Below are 21,795 nucleotides of genomic sequence, written 5' to 3' on the forward strand. Positions count from 1 at the left end.
AGCATGAGGAAGATCTTTGTGGTGATGAAAGAGTTCTATATTTTTTTAAAAAATTATATATGTATTATATTTAAGGTACACAACATATTTTGATATATACATATATATACACACACAATAAGTAATTACTACATTCAAGCAAACTAACCTATCCATCACCTTCCATAAGTAGTAAGAGCACCCAAAATCTATTCTTTTTTTTTTTTTTTTTTTAAGACAGAGTCTTGCTCTGTTGCCCAGGCTGGAGTGCAAGTGGCGTGATCTTGGCTCACTGCAAGCTCCGTCTCCTGGGTTCACGCCATTTTCCTGCCTCAGTCTCCCGAATAGCTGGGACTACAGGCGCCCGCCACCGCGCCTGGCTTATTTTTTGTATTTTTAGTAGAGACGGGGTTTCACCATGTTAGCCAGGATGGTCTCGATCTCCTGACCTCGTGATCCGCCCACCTCGGCCTCCCAAAGTGCTAGGATTACAGGCGTGAGCCACTGCACCCAGCCCCAAAATCTATTCTTAGCAAATTTTCAGTATAGAATACAGTGTTACCGGCCGGGCGCGGTGGCTCAAGCTTGTAATCCCAGCACTTTGGGAGGCGGAGGCGGGCGGATCATGAGGTCAGGAGATCGAGACCACGGTGAAACCCTGTCTCTACTAAAAATACAAAAAAATTAGCCGGGCGTGGTGGCGGGCGCCTGTAGTCCCAGCTACTCGGAGAGGCTGAGGCAGGAGAATAGCGTGAACCCGGGAGGCGGAGCTTGCAGTGAGCCGAGATTGCGCCACTGCACTCCAGCCTGGGCGACAGAGGGAGACTCCGTCTCAAAAAAAAAAAAAAAAAAAAAAAAAAAAGAATACAGTGTTACTAACTAAAGTCCTCATGCTGTACATTAGATCTCTAGGCTTATTCATCACTCATAACTGCAAGTTTGTGTCCTTTGACCCTCTCCTCATTTCCTTCCCCTCCCAACTCCTAACAACCACTGTTTTACTCTCTGTTTCTAGATATTTGACTTTTTTTTTAGATTCCACGTATAAAAGTGAGATCAAGCAGTATTTTTCTTTCTGTCTGGCAATAGTTCTGTATCTCCATTGTTGTAGTGACTGTAGAAATCTACACATGATAAAATAACACAGAACTGACATATATTTTATGCCAATGCCAACTTACTAGTTTTGATATCATATTATAGTTATATAAGATGTTTAACCATTGGGAGAAACTGAAAGGGTATATGGGACCTCTCTGTATTATCTTTTACAACTGCCTATCTGTAGGATTTGAAAATAAAAAAAGATAAAACTCCATTTTTAAGCTGGATATATTGTGCCTCCACCCCATCCCACTAGTTAAAACATTGTATTTACCAGCCTCTGGCCAGATGCAATGACTCATGCCTATAATCCCAGCATTTCAGGAGGCTGAGGCAGTGCAGGGGAATGGCTTGAGGCCAGGAATTCGAGACCAGCCTGAGCAGCACAGTGAGACCTCATCTCTTAAAAAAAAAAAAACAAACAAAAAACAAAAACATCTTTCTTGCAACTAGATGTAGTTAAGTACCAGACAATGAGATGGAGGCAGAAGTAATATGTCGGACTTTTTTTTCCCTTTTGAGACAGAGTCTCGCTCTGTGCAATGGTGTGATCCTGGATCAGCCTCCCAGGTTCAAGCGATTCTCATGTCTCAGCCTCCCAAGTAGCTGTGATTACAGGCCTGTGCCACCTCACCCAGCTCATTTTTTGTATATTTTCAGTAGAGATGGGGTTTCGCCATGTTGGCCAGGCTGGTCTTGAACTCCTGGCCTCAAGCGATCTGCCTGCCTCAGCCTCCCCAAAGTGTTGGGATTATAGGCATGAGAGGTGGCACCCGGCCTATGTTGGACTTTTAATTAAGAGTTAAGTACTTTCTTCTTTCCCTTCTTAGGACTACTTGCTTGAAACAAAAACATGGTAGCTACAACTCCAACAGCCATCCTGGACCTCAAGGACAAGGGCTACATCTCAGAGATGATAGATGGAAAGATGTTTGGGTCTCTAATATGAGATGATAATATAATCCCTGGATGATCTACCTCTGAACTTCTTTTTTCCTTTAATTTCAAATTTTTTGAGATAGGGTCTTGCCCTGTTGCCCAAGCTGGAGTGCAATGGCACAATCTCAGCTCACCACAACCTCTACATCCCAGGCTCAAGCAATCCAACAGCACTGGCATCCCAAGGTGCTGGGATTACAGGTGTGAGCCACTGCACCCAGCCTTGAACTTCTTTTAAGTGAGATAAACTTCTAACTTGTCGAAGCCACTATTTTCAGGTTTGTATAACTGTGGCCAAACCAAATCCTAACCAACGCAATACAAAATTAACTATACATATACAGGTATAAACTCTATTTTTTATAAAATTGGGATATTATGCATAACTATTTTAAAGCTTTTAAAAATCCTTTTCAAAACATAAAATCCTCTTCATGAGACTCAATCTACTAGCTATTTTTTTCCACTTCACCACTAAAGTATACTAACTGAGGCCTGCAGTATGCTGAACAGGCATAGCTGGTCAGGCCCTTGCCACTATGCCTGCAGACTTCTTCCACCAGTTGAGCTGCATGCTTACAAAGAGTCACTCTTCTTTTTCCAAATCTTTTGTCAGCTGATTTGATATTAAAATTACATAACTTAACAATTATTAACCAATGAAATATTAAGGTAGAAAACAAGTTGTTCTTTCTATGAATGTTGAAAGCTTTGGAAAGACAAGTTAATTTTTAAAAATATTTGTAACATAGATGAGACAACTGTAAAAGTCTAGAAGAAAATAACTAGATGGATTCTGTTTATTTTTAGTAGAGATGGGGTTTCACCATATTGGCCAGGCTGGTGTCAAACTCCTGACCTCAAGTGATCCACCCACCTTGGCCTACCAAAATGTGGGGATTACAGGCATGAGCCACCACGCCCAGCCAACTAGATGGATTCTGTACCAAGACTGATTCCTAGTAACTTTAAGCTCTTACTGTACTTATAAAAAGAAAAAAAAAAGCTGGAAATCATAAATTATGAATTACTGGTTTATATAATTTTAAGTCAGAACTCTATAAGCAGACAGCCTCAAAGAAAAGGTCTTGGAAAAACATAAATACACATAAATTTTAAGTTAAAATAAAATGTTTAGTATACGATTTTTTATAATGGTCCTTTACTTTAAATAACCCTTTTTTTGCTTCACCAACCAACTACTGGTCAGTATTGTGTCTAATTAGAAGGTTTCAATGGAACTATACCTTTTGGTAGAAACAACATGTTAGGCTGGGTGCGGTGGCTCACACCTGTAATCCCAGCACTTTGGGAGGCCAAGACAGGTGGATCACCTGAGGTCAGGAGTTCGAGACCAGCTTGACTAACATGGAGAAACCTCGTCTCTACTAAAAATACAAAAATTAGCTGGGGGTAATGCGCATGCCTGTAATCCCAGCTACTCGGGAGGCTGAGGCAGGAGAATTGCTTGAACCCAGGAGGTGGAGGTTATGGTGAGCCGAGATCACATCATTGCATTCCAGCCTGGGCAACAAGAGTGAAACTCCACCTCAAAAAAAAAAAAACAAAACACACACACACACACACACACACACACACACACACACACACAAACAAAACACAAAAAACATGTTAGTAAACGTAAATTAATTGGGTTTGGAATGTAAGACATACTGGCTTCCTTTATTCATAATGCATTTTCCTATTATTTTGGAACCAACAATTCCATGTTCATTGAATTTCCTTTTTTTTTTTTTAAAGAAAACAGAGATGAGGAGCTGGGGGTGGTGGCTCATGCCTGTAAGCCTAACACTCTGGGAGGGCAAGGCAGGAGGTTGCTTGAGTGGGGTTTGAGACCAACTGGGCAACACAGTGAGACTCCATTTCTACAAAAAAATTTTTTTTAATAAGAAAAAAAAAGAGATAGGGTCTCACTCTGTTGCCCAGGCTGAAGTACAGCGGTACAATCATAGATCACCGTAACCTCAAACTCCTGGGCTCAAGTGATCCTCCCACCTCAGCTTCCTAAAGGCTAGGACTATAGGTGTGTACCACCATGCCTGGCTAATTTAAAAAAAAAAATTTTTTTTGTAGAGACAGGGTCTCAAACTATGTTGCCCAGGCTGGTCTTGAACTTTTGGGCTCGAGATATCCTCCCACCTCCACCTCCCAAAGTGCTGGGGTTACAAGTGTGAACTACCAGCCAGGTGCAGTGGCTCACGCCTGTAATCCCAGCACTTTGGGAGGCCAAGGCGGGTGGATCACCTGAGGTCAGGAGTTCGAGACCAGCCTTGCCAACATGGTGAAACCCATCTCTACTAAAAATACAAAAATTAGCCAGTCATGGTGGTGGGCGCCTGTAATCCTAGCTACTTGGGAGGTTGAGGCAGGAGAATTGCTTGAACCCAGGAGAAGGAGGCTGCAGTGAGCCGAGACCGCGCCAGTGCACTCCAGCCTGGGGGAAAAGAGCAAAAATTCCGTCTCAAGAAAAAAAAAAAAAAAGTGTGAACTACCATGCCTGGCCTCTGTATTTCTTTAAATAGTTATCTTCTTCTTTTATACTGAGATCCAAGAAATAATCAGGAGAAAATTTTAAAAAGTAATTTAATAAATATAACTTAAATAAGAGATTAAAATGATATAAAAATAGCTAGCAAAAAGTACTACATTCTTACTCTTTTGCTACCCTGTCCTACCTCCTTTAACTTCTGTAATATTTATGTTCATTCTTTTAATACTTCAAGCTCTACATTAACTCAAAACCTAATAGGATGTTCAATATGTTACATAACAATAATTTTTTGTATATCTTCTGACCTTATATTTTACAAGGAAACTTTTATAATATAAATTTTATAAAGTTGCATTATAAACAAATGTTGTATTGTTACTAATATGATTATGTAAGTCTTAACAACAACTTATATTGGATCATCAGACAGAATAGTCAAATCAATAAACGGTGAATTACTAAGTCCTAAAGACTGAGTATATTTGGAAAAATGCATGCTTTCTAACAAAAAGTTTTAAAGCAGGAGTCAGCAAACTATGGCCTGAGAATGAAATCCAGCCACCACCTGTTTTTGCATATAAAGTTTTACCGGAACACAGTCATGCTCACTCATTTAAATATTATCTATGGCTAATTTTGTATTCCAACTATAGAGTTGAGTAGTTGCAACAGAGACCATATGGACCCATAAAGCCTGAGCAATTTTTTTTTTTTTTTGGAGATGGAGTTTCCCTCTTGTTGCCCAGGCTGGAGTGCAATGGTGAAATGTTCGCTCACCGCAACCTCTGCCTCCTGAGTTCAAGCGATTCTCCTGCCTCAGCCTCCTGAGTAGCTGGGATTAAGGGCATGTGCTACCACAGCTGGCTAATTTTGTATTTTTAGTAGAGACTGGGTTTCTCCTTGTTGGTCAGGCTGGTCTCGAACTTCCAACCTCAGGTGATCTGCCCGCCTCAGCCTTCCAAAGTACTGGGATTACAGGCATGAGCCACTGCGCCCGGCCAAGCCTGAGCTATTTACTTTCTGGTCCTTTACTGAAATATTTTGCTAACCCCTGTTTTAAAGTGTCATACTTCCTGCCCCACTTCAAAGGATGGTTAGTTTCATGAATTGAACTAATTCTCAATTACCTTGATAAATAGGAAATAATATATATTTTTTTAATTTTTAAAAATTTAAAAAGCTGAATAGGCAGGGCACGGTGGCTCATGCCTGTAATCTCAGCACTGCTGGAGGCCAAGGTAGGTGGATCACCTGAGGTCAGGAGTTTGAGACCAACCTGGCCAAAATGGCGAAACCGTGTCTCTACTAAAAAATACAAAAATTAGCCAGGCATGGTGGCAGGCACCTGTAATCCCAGCTACTTGGGAGGCTGAGGCAGGAGAATTGCTTGGACCCAGGAGGTGAAGGTTACAGTGAGCCGAGATCGTGCCACCGCACTCCAGCCTGGGCAACAGAGCAAGACCTTGTCTCAAAAAAAAAAAAAAAAAAAGCTGAATAAAATTAATCGTGAATAATGAGGCTTAACAATAAACACTTAACTGTTAAAATGGCAATAGTGAAATAAAGGCTCATACAAATATTTTTAAAAGCCAAAAGTTTATTTTAGTTTACTACTTTGCCGTAAAAATTAAGATCTAACCTGATTGATCCAAGGACATGTAAAATCTTCTCTCCATCTAATGGATAGTCAACATTTGGGGGTGGGGAGGGACGCTGAAATATAAATATCATAAACATAAGTCCACACATGTTGTAACCTTTGCAAAAAGATGCTTTTTTTTTTTTTTTAAACTTACCTCATTATTCCCATCAATATTAAATTTTGCTGCTTGGATTTTTAGTCCTCGCTTCAGATCACTTACAAAGCAAGTACGCACTTAAAGGAAGAAAAGGAGACCTTGTTATGGCTAGTTATTATAATTGAACACAGTGTACCTACACCCCAGTCAAAACAATTCTATTCAAGTGAACATGCTCATCATCTATTCCTTTGGATTTTATAAACTCTATTCCCATCTTTAGTTAGCTAACAATAATTTGTTCATTAAAAAAACCTGTTTTGGCCAGGTGCAGTGGCTCACGCCTGTAATCCCAGCACTTTGGGAGGCCGAGGCAGGCGGATCACCTGAGGTCAGGAGTTCGAGACCAGCCTGCCCAGAGTAGAGATGGGGTGAAACCCCATCTCTACTAAAAATACAAAAAATTAGCCGGGTGTGGTGGCGGGTGCCTGTAATCCCAGCTGTTCCGGAGGTGGAGGCAGGAGAATTGCTTGAACCCGGGAGGTGAAGGTTGTAGTGAGCTGAGATCGCGCCACTGCACTCTAGCCTGGGCAACAAAAGTGAAACTCCGTCTCAAAGAAAAAAACCAAACCAGAACAAAACAAAACAAAAAAACAACCTTTTTCACTGACTAAGGTGTCATAAGACATGTTGTACATTCATCTTGTATAAAACCTCATTTTAAAAAAAGCACCTTTGAGGAAACTGTTGTTTGATATCTCTTGTGTAAGGAGGACCACAATAAAAGTTAATTTTACCATCACAAAAATGTAGCTATTCTAACTGAATAGCACATTTCTTTAAACCAGATTTTCTTTCTCCCTCTCTCTGTCTGATTCTTTTTAAGGAATCTTGTTGTGAAAAGATGTTACCAAAAAGAAATTGGAAAAAAAAAAAGAAATAAAATTAATAAAAATCTTGGTTGGTCAGAGCACAACGCCAATTTTTTTTTTTTTGACAGAGTCTCACTCTATTGCCCAGACTGGAGTGCAGTGGCGTGATCTCGGCACACTGCAACCTCCGCCTCCCGAGTTCATGCGATTCTCATACCTCAGCCACCCAAAGTAGCTGGGATTACAGGCACACGCCACCATGCCCAGCTAATTTTTGTATTTTTAGTAGAGACAGGGTTTCGCCATGTTGGTCAGGCTGGTCTCGAACTCCTGACCTCAAGTGATCCACCGGCCTTGGCCTCCCAAAGTGCTGGGATTACAGGCATGGGCCACTGTGCCTGGCTGGTACAATGCCAAATTTTGCTCTTAGTTGCAATTTAACATTCCTTAGTTTTGGGCTTTTTGTAATGATTGTTCCTCGTTAGCACACCCCAACACTACCACTTTCTTTCTACCGTATCACTTTACTTTTTGCATTTTGAAAACTTTTTCTTTTAAAAATTCTATTGCAAAGTATTTTTTATAATAAGCTGCTTAAAATTATTTCAAGGTAGTTAAGGAATACTTTTTTTAAAGTAGAGACAAAATTGATGTTAAATGCAAGAAATCTGACAATTTGGTTGTATTACTTGTAAAGCATGTTAGCCATATATATTATGAAAAGAATTGTGTATAATATATATGATGTAATGCATATTGATATGATATATATTATACACAATTCTTTTCATAATACATTATGCAGTGAATTTCATTCACTAATTCAAAACACATGTGTTGAGAATCCACAATATGCTACTATGCTAGACAGTGAGCGAGGCGCTAAAGCTACTTATATGTTTTATATTTTATTCAAGTTCCGTGACTATCTAAGCAAAGTAAATACCTAGCCTTGAGATCTTTTTTTTTTGTTTTTGAGATGAAGTCGAAACTCACTTGCCCAGGCTGGAGTGCAGTGGCGCAATCTTAGCTCACTGCACCCTCCGCCTCTGGGGTTCAAGTGATCCTCCCACCTCAGCCTCCCAAGTAGCTGGGACTAGAAGTGTGCACCACCATGCCTGGCTAATTTTTTGTAGTTTTATTTTTATTTTTTTGAGACAGAGTTTCACTCTGTTATCCACGCTAGAGTCCAATGGCGCGATCTTGGCTCACTGCAACCTCTGCCTCCCAGTTCAAGATCACACAATACAATGAATATTTGTATGCTGCATATTAGTTTTTGTTTTTGTTTTCTTTTGAGACAGTCTTGCTCTGTCACCCAGGCTAGAGTGCAGTGGTCTGAACTTGGCTCACTGCAGCCTCTACCAGGAGATCCCAGGCTCAAGTGATCTTCCCACCTCAGCCCCTCTAAATAGCTGGGACTATAGGTCTGTACCACCACACCTGGCTAATTTTTGTATTTTTTGTAGAGACAGGGTTCATCACGTTGCCCAGGCTGGTCTTGAACTCCTGGGCTCAAGTGATTCACCTGCCTTGGCCTCCCAAAGTGCTGGGATTACAGGGGCCAGCCACTACACCCAGCCTGCATATTTGTTTTATTGTTTTGGTTTTTTTTTTTTTTTTTTTAGACAGAGTCTCGCTCTGTTGCCAGGCTGGAGTGCAGTGGCGCCATCTTGGCTCACTGCAACTTCCGCCTCCCAGGTTCAAGCAATTCTCCTGCCTCAGCCTCCCAAGTAGCTGGGACTACAGGCGAGGACCACCACGCCCAGCTAATTTTTGTACTTTTAGTAGAGACGGGGTTTCACCATGTTGGCCAGAATGGTCTCGATCTCTTAACCTCGTGATCCACCCGCCTCGGCCTCCCAAAGTGCTGGGATTACAGGCATGAGCCACCACGCCCAGCCCCTGCATATTTGTTTTTAACTTAAAGGGTTTCTACTGAACATACCTTCAACAACATGCTTTCTTCGTTAACATTATGGACCTTCTTCCAAAACAATACTCTAGCTCTTAACAGCTACATAACATTTCTTATAATGAAGTTACCAAACTTCATGCAATAACCCTTTTTAGATGGGATGCAACACTTTGAATTTTAATAAATATGCCAGATTGCTTTCCAAAAAGGTTAGTTTGCAATCCTTACTAATAATAATATTCATTTTCCTACAATCTCACTGATACCAGATGTCTTTCAAATTTTTGCCAATCTGATGTCTCCCTGACTAATGGAAGAGTTAAACATCTTTTCACAGGTTGGAGGTCATATGAAAAGAAAATACTCCACATGGTCAACAATTGTTATATCATGGAGGATAGAAATGGAAGAGAGGAAAGGAAACCATTTTACCTGAGATATTTCTGTATTATTTGAACTACTATAATAAGCATTACAAATGATTGAAATTTTATAACAATTGAAAAGAATTTAGGTAATTAAAACACATAAAAGATAATAGGTAATATAATGGAAAGCAAGATCTATTTTGTAGCCTGAGCTCTAACCCTACCTACTTGTGTGACATTGAACAAATAACTTAACATTTCACAGCCCCAACTGTATTAGATTATCTCCAGTTCTCATTTAACTCTAAAATCCATTACTGTCTATCTATTAAACACCCTAAATTATTAACATTAATGACATGCCAAGTATTGAAGTAGATTATATTTTAAATGTATCTTATTTTAGTGAATAAAAATACCAGAAAACCCAATTTGAGCATTATCATAGAAATTCACTCTAGCAAAGTAGAAGCAATACATCTCACTTAGGTGAATCCAATGTACTGTGTAGTACTTTGGTCACAATTCCGGAAGTTTTTAGAAAAATGTATAAAGAAAACTAGAGTAAAAAACATTATACTACATCAAACCAGTAGCTTTCTTAAGCAATTTAACTGTTCTTTCACACTGCAAAATACTAGTTCCCTGGTAACCCTGTATACTCTGTATACAATTGAGAAGCTGCTTCAGTAACACATCATCACTATGCCACAGCTTCCCTAAGTGTGAAAAAAAATTGGAATTTGTACTTACAGTATCCCATAGCCTATATATTAAATACTTTTAGGATATTATATTATGAATATATTTTCTATCTGTGTAAATGTTTAGAAGCATATGCCCTCCAAAGTAACACTTAAGAATGAAAGGGACAAAAATGAGAACTTAGTTTACCTTTAATGTCCTCTAAGACACCTTCTGGAACTGAACCTAAAACAAATATTTCATTTAGAATTATACAACTTTAATAATAATTAAAAACAGTCTATTAAATTGCCTTCACATTTCTATTTTTCAATTTAGAAAAAATTTAAAAAATACAACTACTATTATTTTCTCAAAAAGTCTAACAGAAAAATTTAATTTTGTTTTAGGGAAGAAATATCATTCAAAGCCAAGACAAATCATGGAAACTGAAGCAAAAAATTGAAGTTTCAAGTTTATCTTTCTGGTGATAATAAACAGTTGTCAGTAATGTGCTAACATATGTTTAAAAAGTACCACACACAATCTTTTAATCTTGCCCTTCAAGGTAAAGGTGACATTTAAAAAAACAACTGAGAAAGTACCTATTCATTCTTTTTTTGAATTAGGTTCTAAATACTAAATGAAAGAGGCTCATTGAAAGTTCACCTAAAGATACCAAGTACATCTATCTTCATGCAATACAGGGAGCCTTTGGAAAGTGAATGTTTGGATATATTACCATTGTTATAAAATTTTGTTGCCAAAAATCTGTCTCAGAAACAAAATTTTCTAACCTAAAGTCTTCAAAACTAAGAATTTTTACCCTTGGGGCCAGGTGTGGTGGCTCACGCCTGTAATCCCAGTGCTATGGAAGGCCAAGGTGGGCCGATCACCTGAGGTCAGGAGTTCAAGACCAGCCTGACCAACATGGAGAAACCTCGTCTCTACTAAAAATACAAAAAGCTGGGTGTAGTGGTGCATGCCTGTAATCCCAGCTACTCAGGAGAATGAGGCAGGAGAATCGCTTGAACTCGGGAGGAGTTTGGGGTAAGCCAAGATCATGCCATTGCATTCCAGCCTGGGCAAAAAGAGTGAAACTCCATCTCAAAAAAAAAAAAAAAAAAAAAAGAATTTTTAACCCATTGTAAAATATGTAAAAATATTTTCATTGATTTATAAGAACAAATTATTGATATCAGGGAAGACAGACATCTATAGCTGAAAAATAAATCATCATTTAATAAGCATAATTATGGCCTTCTTCCACCTGGATCTACGTTTGTTGTCAACTATAACTTTCAGTTCTGAGAGCCATTAAAATTAAGTATTAAAATTAGCTAAACTTAGAAACCACACCATTAAAATGTTAAGCCATAATTTTTTTAAAAAGCATATTTAATATTTAATTATATTGCAAAAGATTTTTATCTTTAGTAAGTATAACTTTAGAATTATTTGTTATTTTACCTTTATTATCTCATCCTTTCCAAAGGCTTACTTTTGTGTTTCATAATATAGTAACAATAGTACATATATGATTTATAAATAAACAAACAGACATACTAAAGATAACATGTTCAAAGTTTTATTTTACCTGTGCGGCCAGTACATGATAAAAAATTTTTGAAGATTTCCTATCTTTAAGTGTTAAAATTTATCAAGAGGATAAAGATATGCCAGAAGATTTAATCCTGATTATAAACAGATGAGAGAAATGTAACTTGACGGTAAGAACCTGCAATTTAAAAATAAGTGCTAAAACCTACAGCATTCCACAACTTCAATGCTCTCTCTTGGAACATTTATATAAATTTTAACATGTGTCAAAGAAATTTGGTAATATGAGAAACTGTTTTCTTTAGGCAAATGTAAGGCAGGCCTGGAAATAAAGAGTTTAATTTAGCTAAGAGTAGATGCTGCTTTGGGAAGGAGCTACTTAATCATAAGGAGCAAATAATCATAAGGGGCAAATAATAATAACTATTTAAATTTTGCAAGTAAAGAATAGAAACAATAGGCATTCCCTGGCTCTGGCTCTAAAAAATCACTTACATTTCAGTTAGGAAAATAAGAAGCATAACATATTGGTATATAATTTAAACTGTACATTTTTCCAATCAGTGTACTTAGGTTAGCCTTTTTGAGTTACTATGATATATTCATTCTTTTTTAAACTAAGTTCTAAATACTAAATGGAAGAGGCTCATTCAAAATTCACTTAAGGATACTCAAGCATATCTCAGACTTGCATGTAATCTTTGCTAAGAACCTGGAAAAGAGACATTTTAAATCTGTTTGCATTTCTTTTGTTTTTTTTTTTTGAGACGGAGTCTCCCTCTGTCACCCAGGTTGGAGTACAATGGCTCGATCTCGGCTCACTGCAACCTCCGCCTCCTGGGTTCAAGCGATTCTCCTGCCTCAGCCTCCCGAGTAGCTGGGATTACAGGCCTGTGCCACCACGCCCAGCTAATTTTTTTTTTTTATGTAGAAACAGGGTTTCACCATATTGGTCAGGCTGGTCTCGAACTCTTGACCTCAAGTGACCCACTCACCTTGGCCTCCCAAAGTGCTGGGATTACAGGCGTGAGCCACCGTGCCCAGCCGTATTTGCATTTCTGATCCTACTAAGTGGGTGCTTCAGCAAATATTTGTATGATTTGATTCCACAATTTTGTAGGACTGCATGGCTATCACAGACTCAGATTGCGAGTATTAAAAGGAAAGGTTAGAATCAGTACAAGGTTGACTAGAAAAAGAATATCCAAGAATGTATCATTTATAATTTTATGGAATTATTATTGGGTTTAAAGACCTTTACAAAGAACATCTTGGGATGCTACATTGAATTTATTATCTTTGAACACCTTTTGTAAATCACCTGTCACCAAAATATACTAAGACATCACAAAGTTACCTGGAATTTGAAAGCTATAATTGGATCTACAGAATGAAAAATGCTATTAACTATCAATAGGGAACAACAGGAAAACACAGGTATGCCTAAGTGTCACAAAAATCTGGCTTTCCAACATATATTCAATGCCCCAGCACTACACTAGGTGCTACAGATTGAAAAATAAATAAGACAGGGATCCTCAAAGTCTCCTGGGGGAAACAAGTAAGTTAACAGGCAAATGAGAATGTGTCATATGTGCTATAATAAATTACTGCCGAGGGCTTAACAGAGAGGAGCAATTTATTCTGCTTAGGGAAGATGAGGAAGGCTTTACCATTAAGATGCCATTCCAGCTGAGTCATGCAGAGGGATCAAAAACCCAACTAGGCAAAGAAAAACATCCCAGGGAAGGAAAAAGAATAAACGAAGGCACAGGGCTGTGCTAGGACTCACAGTGCCTTGACAACTGGAAGAAATTTACTGTAGCTTTAATAAGGAACAAAGGATAAAGTTTAGTGATCTAAGGATAAGAGGTAGAACAAACTCAGATTTGAAGAAACATTTATATCCAGCAGATAATTTGGATTTTAACTTGTAGAAGCTTACAAAAATTCTCAAGCAAAAGAGCAATGTAGTTATATTTATTTTGTGAAAAACTGGCTGAGCACAGTGGCTCAGGTTGTAATCCCAGCATTCTGGGAGGCGGGGGCTGGTGGATTGCTTGAGCTCAGGAGTTCGAGACCAGCCTGGGCGACGTGGCAAAACCCCATCTCTACAAAATGTACCCCCCAAAATTAGCTGGGTGTGGTGGCTTGTGCCTGTAGTCCCAGCTACTCAGGAGGCTGAGATTGGAGGATGGCTTGAGCCCAGGAGGTGGAGACTGCAGTGAGCCAAGATTGCACCACTGCCCTCCAGTCTGGGCAGCAGAGTGAGATCCTGTCTCAAAAACATAAAAATATTTGTGGAAAGTTATTCCTGGCAACCGTGTGAAACAGACCGAATCCATCCAGAGTAGACTTCTGTAATAATCTAAGCAAGAAATGAGGGCCTAGATTAAAACAATGTCTTTGCTCTCAGGTATTCAATGGTGTGGAAGGTTAAAAAAAAAAAAAAAAAGAAAGAAAAATGAGATCTGAAAGAGATTTCTGAAGAACTGAAAGGCTATGATAACTCCCAGTTTTGTAAAACGGGACACAAGGAAGATATTATCTTTATCTAATAATTGAAATGAATTTGAGGAAAGACATAATGTGTTCACTTTTGGAAATCTTAAGTTTGAGGTACCTAGAGACATGCACAGTCTCTAATAATCAGTTGGAAATATGAATATCAAGTTCAGAAGAAGGATCAGGCCCAGTGACACATTTCAGAATCACCAGCACGCACATGTAGAAGTTGTGGGAGTAGATAAGATCACATTTAAAAAGCCAGTAGAGAAAAAGGAGGAACAAACACTAGATCCCTAGTGGAATACCAGTAGAGAAAGCAAGAGCAGAGGAAGCCAGAGGAATATTTGGGGAAATAATAGACAACTACTAAAAAAAAGAATCCTGAAAGCCAAGAAGAAAGCATTCAAGAGTACATGATGATCCACAATGTCAAAAGTTCTGGAAAGGATGACTAAAATCAAACTATCAAACTATTGAATTTAGTGATTAAAAGCTCAATGGTGAGCTTTTTTTTTCTTATTTTTTTTGAGACGGAGTCTTGCCCTGTCGCCCAGGCTGGAGTGTAGTGTTGCAATCTCGGCTCACTGCAAGCTCCGCCCTCCAGGTTCACACCATTCTCCTGCCGCAGCCTCCCAAGTAGCTGGGACTACAGGTGCCCGCCACCACGCCCGGCTAATTTTTTGTATTTTTAGTAGAGACGGGGTTTCACCATGGTCTCAATCTCCTGACCTCGTGATCCGCCTGCCTCGGCCTCCCAAAGTGCTGGGATTACAGGCATGAGCCACTGCGCCTGGGCAATGGTGAACTTATAGTTGAAGCAGTGCCAACAGAGTGGCATGGGGAGAAAAGAGAGTAATCATGCAATGGAGCAAAGACTAAAACACAAGTTGAAGAAACAAAAAGAGAGTGTAAACCACTCCTAAACCACTTAAAATGAATTTACCCATCACTGAGGGAAGGCTCTGTTCTTTAGCAGCACTTGTGTCAACAGTACATTGTTCCAATAGTTGAGTTTCCAACTCTCTGAAATTAAAAAAAAAAAAGTTACTGGAATGAAAATATGGAAACTGATATCCTTATTTGATACTTTTAAGTACATAATAGATTATTATGCTTTTTTTTTTGGAGACAGTCTTACTCTGTCGCCCAGGCTGGAGTGAAGTGGCGCAATCCCGGTTCACTGCAACCTTCACCTCCTGGGTTCAAGTGATTCTCCTGCCTCAGCCTCCCAAGTAGCTAGGATTACAGGTACCCGCCACCATGCCCGGCTAAGTTTTGTATTTTTAGTAGAGATAGGGTTTTGCCATGTTGGCCAGGCTGGTCTCGAACTCCTGATCTCAAGTGATCCACCTGCCTTGGCCTCCCAGAGTGCTGAGATTACAGGTGTGAGCCACCACACCCAGCCCGAGTATTATGATTTAAATAAAAATGATCTTCCTGCCAGGCATGGTGGCTCCCATCTGTAATCCCAGCACTCTGGGAGGCTGAGGCGGGTGGATCACCTGAGGTCAGGAGTGTGAGAACAGCCTGGCCAACATGGCAAAACTCTCTCTACTAAAAATACCAAAATTAGCCAGGCGTGGTGGCGCGTGCCTATAGTCCCAGCTACTCAGGAGGCTGAGGCAGGAGAATTGCTTGAACCCAGGAGGTGGAGGTTGCGGTGAGCCGAGATCACGCCTCTGCACTCCAGCCTGGGTGACAGAGCGAGACTCCATCTTAATAATAATAATAATAATAATAATAATAACAATAATAATAATAATAATAATAAAGGTCTTCCCCATGTCATAAGTTTACCTATGTAGTAAACCTGCATTTGTATCTCTAAACTTAAGTTAAAAAAAAAGAAAAAAAATGTGGTACATATACACAATGGAGTACTATTCAGCTATAAAAAAGAATGAGATCCAGTCATTTGCAATAACACTGATGGAACTGGAGATCATTAAGTGAAATAAGCCATGCATAGAAAGACCAATATTATATGTTCTCATTTATTTGTGGGATCTAAACAGCAAAACAATGGAACTCATGGACAGAGAGAGTAGAAAGATGGCTACCAAAGGCCAGGGAGGATAGTGGAGGGATAAAAGGGAGGTGAGGATAATTAATGGGTACAAAAAAATAGAAACAATAAGACCTACTATTTGATAGCACCACAGGGTGACTATAGACAATAATAACTTAATTGTACATTTTAAAATCATGTAAAGAGTGTAACTGGATTGTTTGTAACTCAAAGGATAAATGCTTGACAAGATGGATACCCCATTCTCTATGATGTGCTTATTTCTCATTGCATGCCTGTATCAAAACATCCCAGGTACCTCATAAATATATACACCTACTATGTACCCATAAAAATTAAAAATTAAAAAAACTGGCTTATTCTTAAAAATGAATATACTCAAAGCTAATAGAGGGTGGAATGAATAAAATCCACTGTCCATATTACAAGCCCTCTATTGATCACTGATCAACAAACAGATTAGCAACTGTTTTTGTGGCACAGGTGAAATGAATGTGTTAAATTCCAAGAAACTTACTTGTGAAGAGCTTTTCCTCCTAGGGGTAGTGCTCCCCAACAATTCAGAACTGGGATTCCTTCATATATCTATAGAGTAGTCAAGGATACTATTATTTTAGGAGATAAAATGTGGTTTCCTTGATATTTTCCTCACCTTCTGCAGTATTGTTCTAAATATGCTGTAGTGTCAAATTTTTATTTCTTATTTTTAACATAGTTACAGAAAAATCAAAGAGTAAGGTTTTTTTCATATTCTTCATCAAAGAAAACAGAATAAAAATACACATATGCACAGGACCACACTAAATTCATTAGATACGGCTGGGGCATCTGATAAAGTAGCCACTAGGCCTGTGTAGCTACTTAATACATGAAATATGGCTAGTCTGAATTGAGATGTGCTCTAAGACTAAGCTACAGCCCAAATTTAGGTTTTAATACCAAAAAACCCCACTAAAATACCTCATTATAATTTTTGTATTGATGGAATATTGGAATATTTTGAATACACTGGGTTAAATAAAATATACTATTAATTTCATCTTTTCTGGTGACTTTTAAAATGTGGCTCTTAGAAAACTCTATTAACTTTATTTGAGACAGGGTCTCGCTCTGTAGCCCAGGCTGGAGTGCAGTGGTGTGATCTCGGCTCAGTGCAACTTCCACCTCCCAGGTTCAAGTGATTCTTGTGCCTCAGCCTCCCAAGTAGTTAGGATTACAGGCATGTGCCACCACACCCGGCTAATGTTTGTATTTTTCGTAGACATGGGGTTTTGACAAGTTGGCCAGGCTGGTCTCGAACTCTTGGCCTCAGGTGATCTGCCCACCTCAGCCTCCCAAGGTGCTAGGATTACATGTGTGAGCCACAGCGCCCAGTCTAGAACACTCTAAATTGCATACATGGTCCACATTATATTTCTACAGGACAGAGCTGAGAGGGAAGTAAACAATATTTACTGTGGGTTTGCTAAGTATATTGGTAAGAGCATCAGCTTTGGAAACAAACATGGGTTTATATCCTGGCTACATGTTTATAAGAAGAGGAGTCAACTACCCATCCCAACTCTCAATATTCTCATTTATATAATGAGAATAATAATACTCATGTTGCATGGTTGTTTTAAGAATTAAACACAAAGTACTTTATACTAAAAAACACTACTGCTTGATTAAATTCCTTAGGAGTTAATGATTCTTAATTTCCTTCCATGAATATTTTTTCTAATAAATATACATGTAGATCTCAAAATTGCAAGAGACTTACATTCATGCATGTCAACATCCTTTTCAATAAAGCAATGTCCACTAGGACAATTCTAAGAGATGCTTATCTATACTCTGCTTAAATATTTATAATGAAAAGAAATGTACTAGTTTATATGGTCAGTAATTCCATTTTGGGACACCTTGAATTATTAGTAAGTGTGGCCTATGGTCAATAATATAATTGTAAAATATAATAAAATAATAATCAATAATATAATAAGTATGGCCTATGGTCAATGATATAAAAACCACAGCACGTACTGAGAAAACTACTATGTGCCAAATCCTATGCTGAACACTTACCTCACTCAACACAACTCTTCTATGAGATGGAAATATTATAATCCCCAATTTATAGATAAAGAAACTGAGGCCCGAAGAGATTAAGCTACCTGACCAAGTAGTAAAAAGCATAGCTGAGATTCGCATTGCACTTATTGTGTATTTGATTCTAAAACCCAAGCTTGTAAACACTAAGGCATAATGCCTTCATGATAGCCTCTGGAGATGTAAAAAAAAAAAAGAAAGAAAAAACGTATTCTTTTTTTTTTTTTTTTTTTGAGACAGACGCCCAGGTTGGAGTGCAGTGGCGCGATCTCCGCTCACTGCAAGCTCCACCTCCCGGGTTCATGCCATTCTCCTGCCTCAGCCTCCTGAGTAGCTGGGACTACAGGCGCCAGTGAGCTCTTCAGCTATGTGAAGGCTGATTTCATGTTGCCATTAAGTTTTGAAATCTTTCTGGATTGAACGTTCTCATTTCAGTTTCTCCAATTACTCTTTGTATGATTTCTTTCTTAAAACTTGACTATCCTAGTCAACTTGACACATCCTGATTTTTCTTTTAAAAACTGAACATAATATTCATGAGGTATACTCCTGGAGTATATCCTGGGACCAAATGATAATGATAACTTCTACAAAAAGTAAACTTAAGTCTTAACAATCCTGTGAACTTTTTCCACATTGTAATTCATATTTGTACATAGTAACCCAAAATAGTTCAGTACAATACAAATCATTTATAATTAGCCTAATTATTTTAGTTAAAGTAGAGTAAAAACTGCAAAGGTGGCTGGCTGACAAAAAAGATATGGGTAACACCAGGCTTTCCCTATATCCACAATCTAGGACGATGGCAGAATTAATTCCAAGCGTCAGAAGAGCCATTAGATGACTTGGAGCAAGCAAGACAGATGGAACCTAGAAAATAACAAAATCAAAACAACAAAACCAGAATGAGTGTCATTATTTGAAGGCATTTGCCTTATATCCAAATCTATTTGAAAAAATTCACAGGAACATTATATTAATTTATATGGTAGTACCCACTCAACCATTTTATGAGGGTAATTAAGAACTAGTTTGTTGATTTATATAAATTCACTCAATAACCAAAATACACTGTAATAAAAACAGCTCAACTGTTTCATTCCAAAATGACAATTATGAAGCATTTTTCTTTATTCTTGCCCTCTTTTGGAAGGGAAAATTGAAAGGGATAAAAGAAGAGGTCTAGAGGCTGGGCGCAGAGGCTCACGCCTGTAATCCCAGCACTTTGGGAGGCCGAGGCAGGTGGATTACCTGAGGTCAGGAGTTGGAAACCAGCCTGACCAACATGGTGAAACCTCGTCTGTACTAAAAATACAAAAACTAGCTGGGTGTTGTGGCATCTGCCTGTAATCTCAGCTATGAGGCAGACTGAGGCAGGAGAATTGCTTGAACCCAGGAGGCGGAGGTTGCAGTGAGCCAATATTGCGCCATTGCACTCCAGCCTGGGCAATAAAGCAAGACTCTGTCTCAAAAAAAAAAAAAAAAGAAAAAAGATAAGAAGAAAAAAGAAGAGGTCTAGAAACATAAATTTAGAGGAAGATGCTCAATTTAAAAAATAGAGAGATGCCTTTACCATTAAGATGAAAACAGAGAAAAAAAATTCTTCATTGTCTTTATTTGCAAAGTTTGTAATATGAACTATGTATTTTTACTTTTTCTTTTTATTTAAATTTTTATTTTTAACTTAGAGACAAAGTCTTGCTCCATTGCCCAGGCTGGACTGCAGTAGTGCAATCACAGCTCACTGCAGCCTCGACCTCCTGGGCTCAAGCAATCCTCCCACCTTAGTCTCCTGAGTAGCTGGGACTATAGGTGCATGCTACCACGTCTGGCTAATTGAACTGTAATTGGCAGTTAAAATTAAACCAAAGAACAAAATATACAAATAGTTGGCTCTGTGCAACATTTTATTCAGTAAGAATTTGCCAGATCTGGTGGCATCCCAAATACTAGATATTCAATCAAAATATAAGAGTCCATCATAATCGAATGGCAGACAAAATAATGGCTGTATTTCCCTTATCTAAATAGATAAAGTAGGTATTCTAGTCATATAGAAGATAAGGATATTAACACAAACTCTAATTATAAATACAGAGAATATTCTACTTTATTCAGATAACAGCTGACACGACTTCTTGTCTTGCTTTATGTTCTCCCTACTGCAAATGAAATTCCTGGACTCATGACATCAGTAAGTACTGGAGGCTATGTAACCTGATTCCCTGTACCTGCTTTACAAAAATATAACTTAGAAATATTAAGTGCCTTTACCTCATAAAGACATTGTGATTTTTGGTATTAGGTATGTTTTGAATTCAGTAGAATTTACGAAAATACATTTATATGTGCTTAATTTCTTATACACTTAACACACATAATCTTCCATTTTCCCTTGCTGATAAAACCTAAATTTCAAGGCAGAGATTTTTAAAAATTTAAATAATGAAGATTCTGGTCTACTATGAAATATACTAATCTTAAAACACATTCTTGGTCATAAAATAATCCTGACTCCTATAAAATCAAAGCTACAGGTAATATTACTTATATCATGAGGTAAGACTCATTCCTGGCATTACCAACTTACTCTAAGGGAGGCACTGAATATTCCATTTTAAAGGAATTTGAAGCCTAAAATGACAGAATTCAGAACAGTACAACTAAACAATGGAAGCTAGAAAGATCTGGAAGAAACACATCACAAAGTCCACAGCACAGAATATACCTTTTAATTCTGAAAAACAAAAAAGTCCCCAAATAGAAAAACCTATATTAAAATAAATAAACAGTAATAAAAAGAAATCTCCAATTATGTAAGCGTTGGATGAAATGCTAAAGCATGAAATAACCATACAAAGGAAGAAAATAAATGGCCAGTTTGAAGAATCCTCTGTCATCTGGTTCCCCAACTACACTGCGTGCCACATACAATAAGAGACAAAATAAGGGCTTTTATTAGTTTAAGTTTTGGATACCTACCAACAAAAAAAAAAGAGAAGAAAGATTCCCTAAAAATCGGTAAGAATTTTATTGCTTCTCTTTTTATTTCAAAAGCAGTTTACTTATTTGATATAAAGACAGGTACCTCAAAATATTTGAAAAGAACACGAGTGAGTGTCTCTCTGAAGTGAGAAGGACATAATACTGACTCGATAATCACAACTCGGCGGTCTCTGGGATTCACCAATAGATGCCTGAAAAGTGACAGTTTTGGTTTTAAAAATAAGTAAAAGTTTTTATTCATTTTGTTAAGTCATACAATTTAAGAATAGTGAAACTGTACTACCTTAGCTTAAGATACTTTATCACAAAAAAAATCTTCATTTTATTACCCTAGAAAGATAACATTTCTGACCTCTTACTATGTACCGTGCAGTGTGCTAGGAACTTCATTAACTTATTTATCTCAGAAACCTAAAATTATAGCCTACTATGATTACCCAACTTGAGCCATTATATAGATTTTTTTTTTTTTTTTTTGAGACA

At 38.1% G+C, this 21,795-nt stretch overlaps 1 protein-coding gene across 1 annotated transcript in view; it reads right to left on the minus strand.

Annotated features, from left to right (window-relative positions):
- ACTR10 (actin related protein 10) overlaps window positions 1-21,795 on the minus strand; it is a 40,367-nt gene that overhangs the window by 9,870 nt on the left and 8,702 nt on the right. The window contains exons 4-10 of the mRNA XM_058429770.1: window positions 21,395-21,503; window positions 19,065-19,176; window positions 16,730-16,793; window positions 15,127-15,206; window positions 10,326-10,361; window positions 6,331-6,410; window positions 6,174-6,247 (exon numbers count right to left, since the gene is read on the minus strand). Coding sequence (XP_058285753.1) covers window positions 6,174-6,247; window positions 6,331-6,410; window positions 10,326-10,361; window positions 15,127-15,206; window positions 16,730-16,793; window positions 19,065-19,176; window positions 21,395-21,503 — 555 coding nt within the window. The remainder of the gene's footprint in view (window positions 1-6,173; window positions 6,248-6,330; window positions 6,411-10,325; window positions 10,362-15,126; window positions 15,207-16,729; window positions 16,794-19,064; window positions 19,177-21,394; window positions 21,504-21,795) is intronic.

Source organism: Hylobates moloch, unplaced genomic scaffold, assembly GCF_009828535.3.
Source record: "Hylobates moloch isolate HMO894 unplaced genomic scaffold, HMol_V3 SCAFFOLD_16, whole genome shotgun sequence".
Lineage (NCBI taxonomy): Eukaryota > Metazoa > Chordata > Mammalia > Primates > Hylobatidae > Hylobates > Hylobates moloch.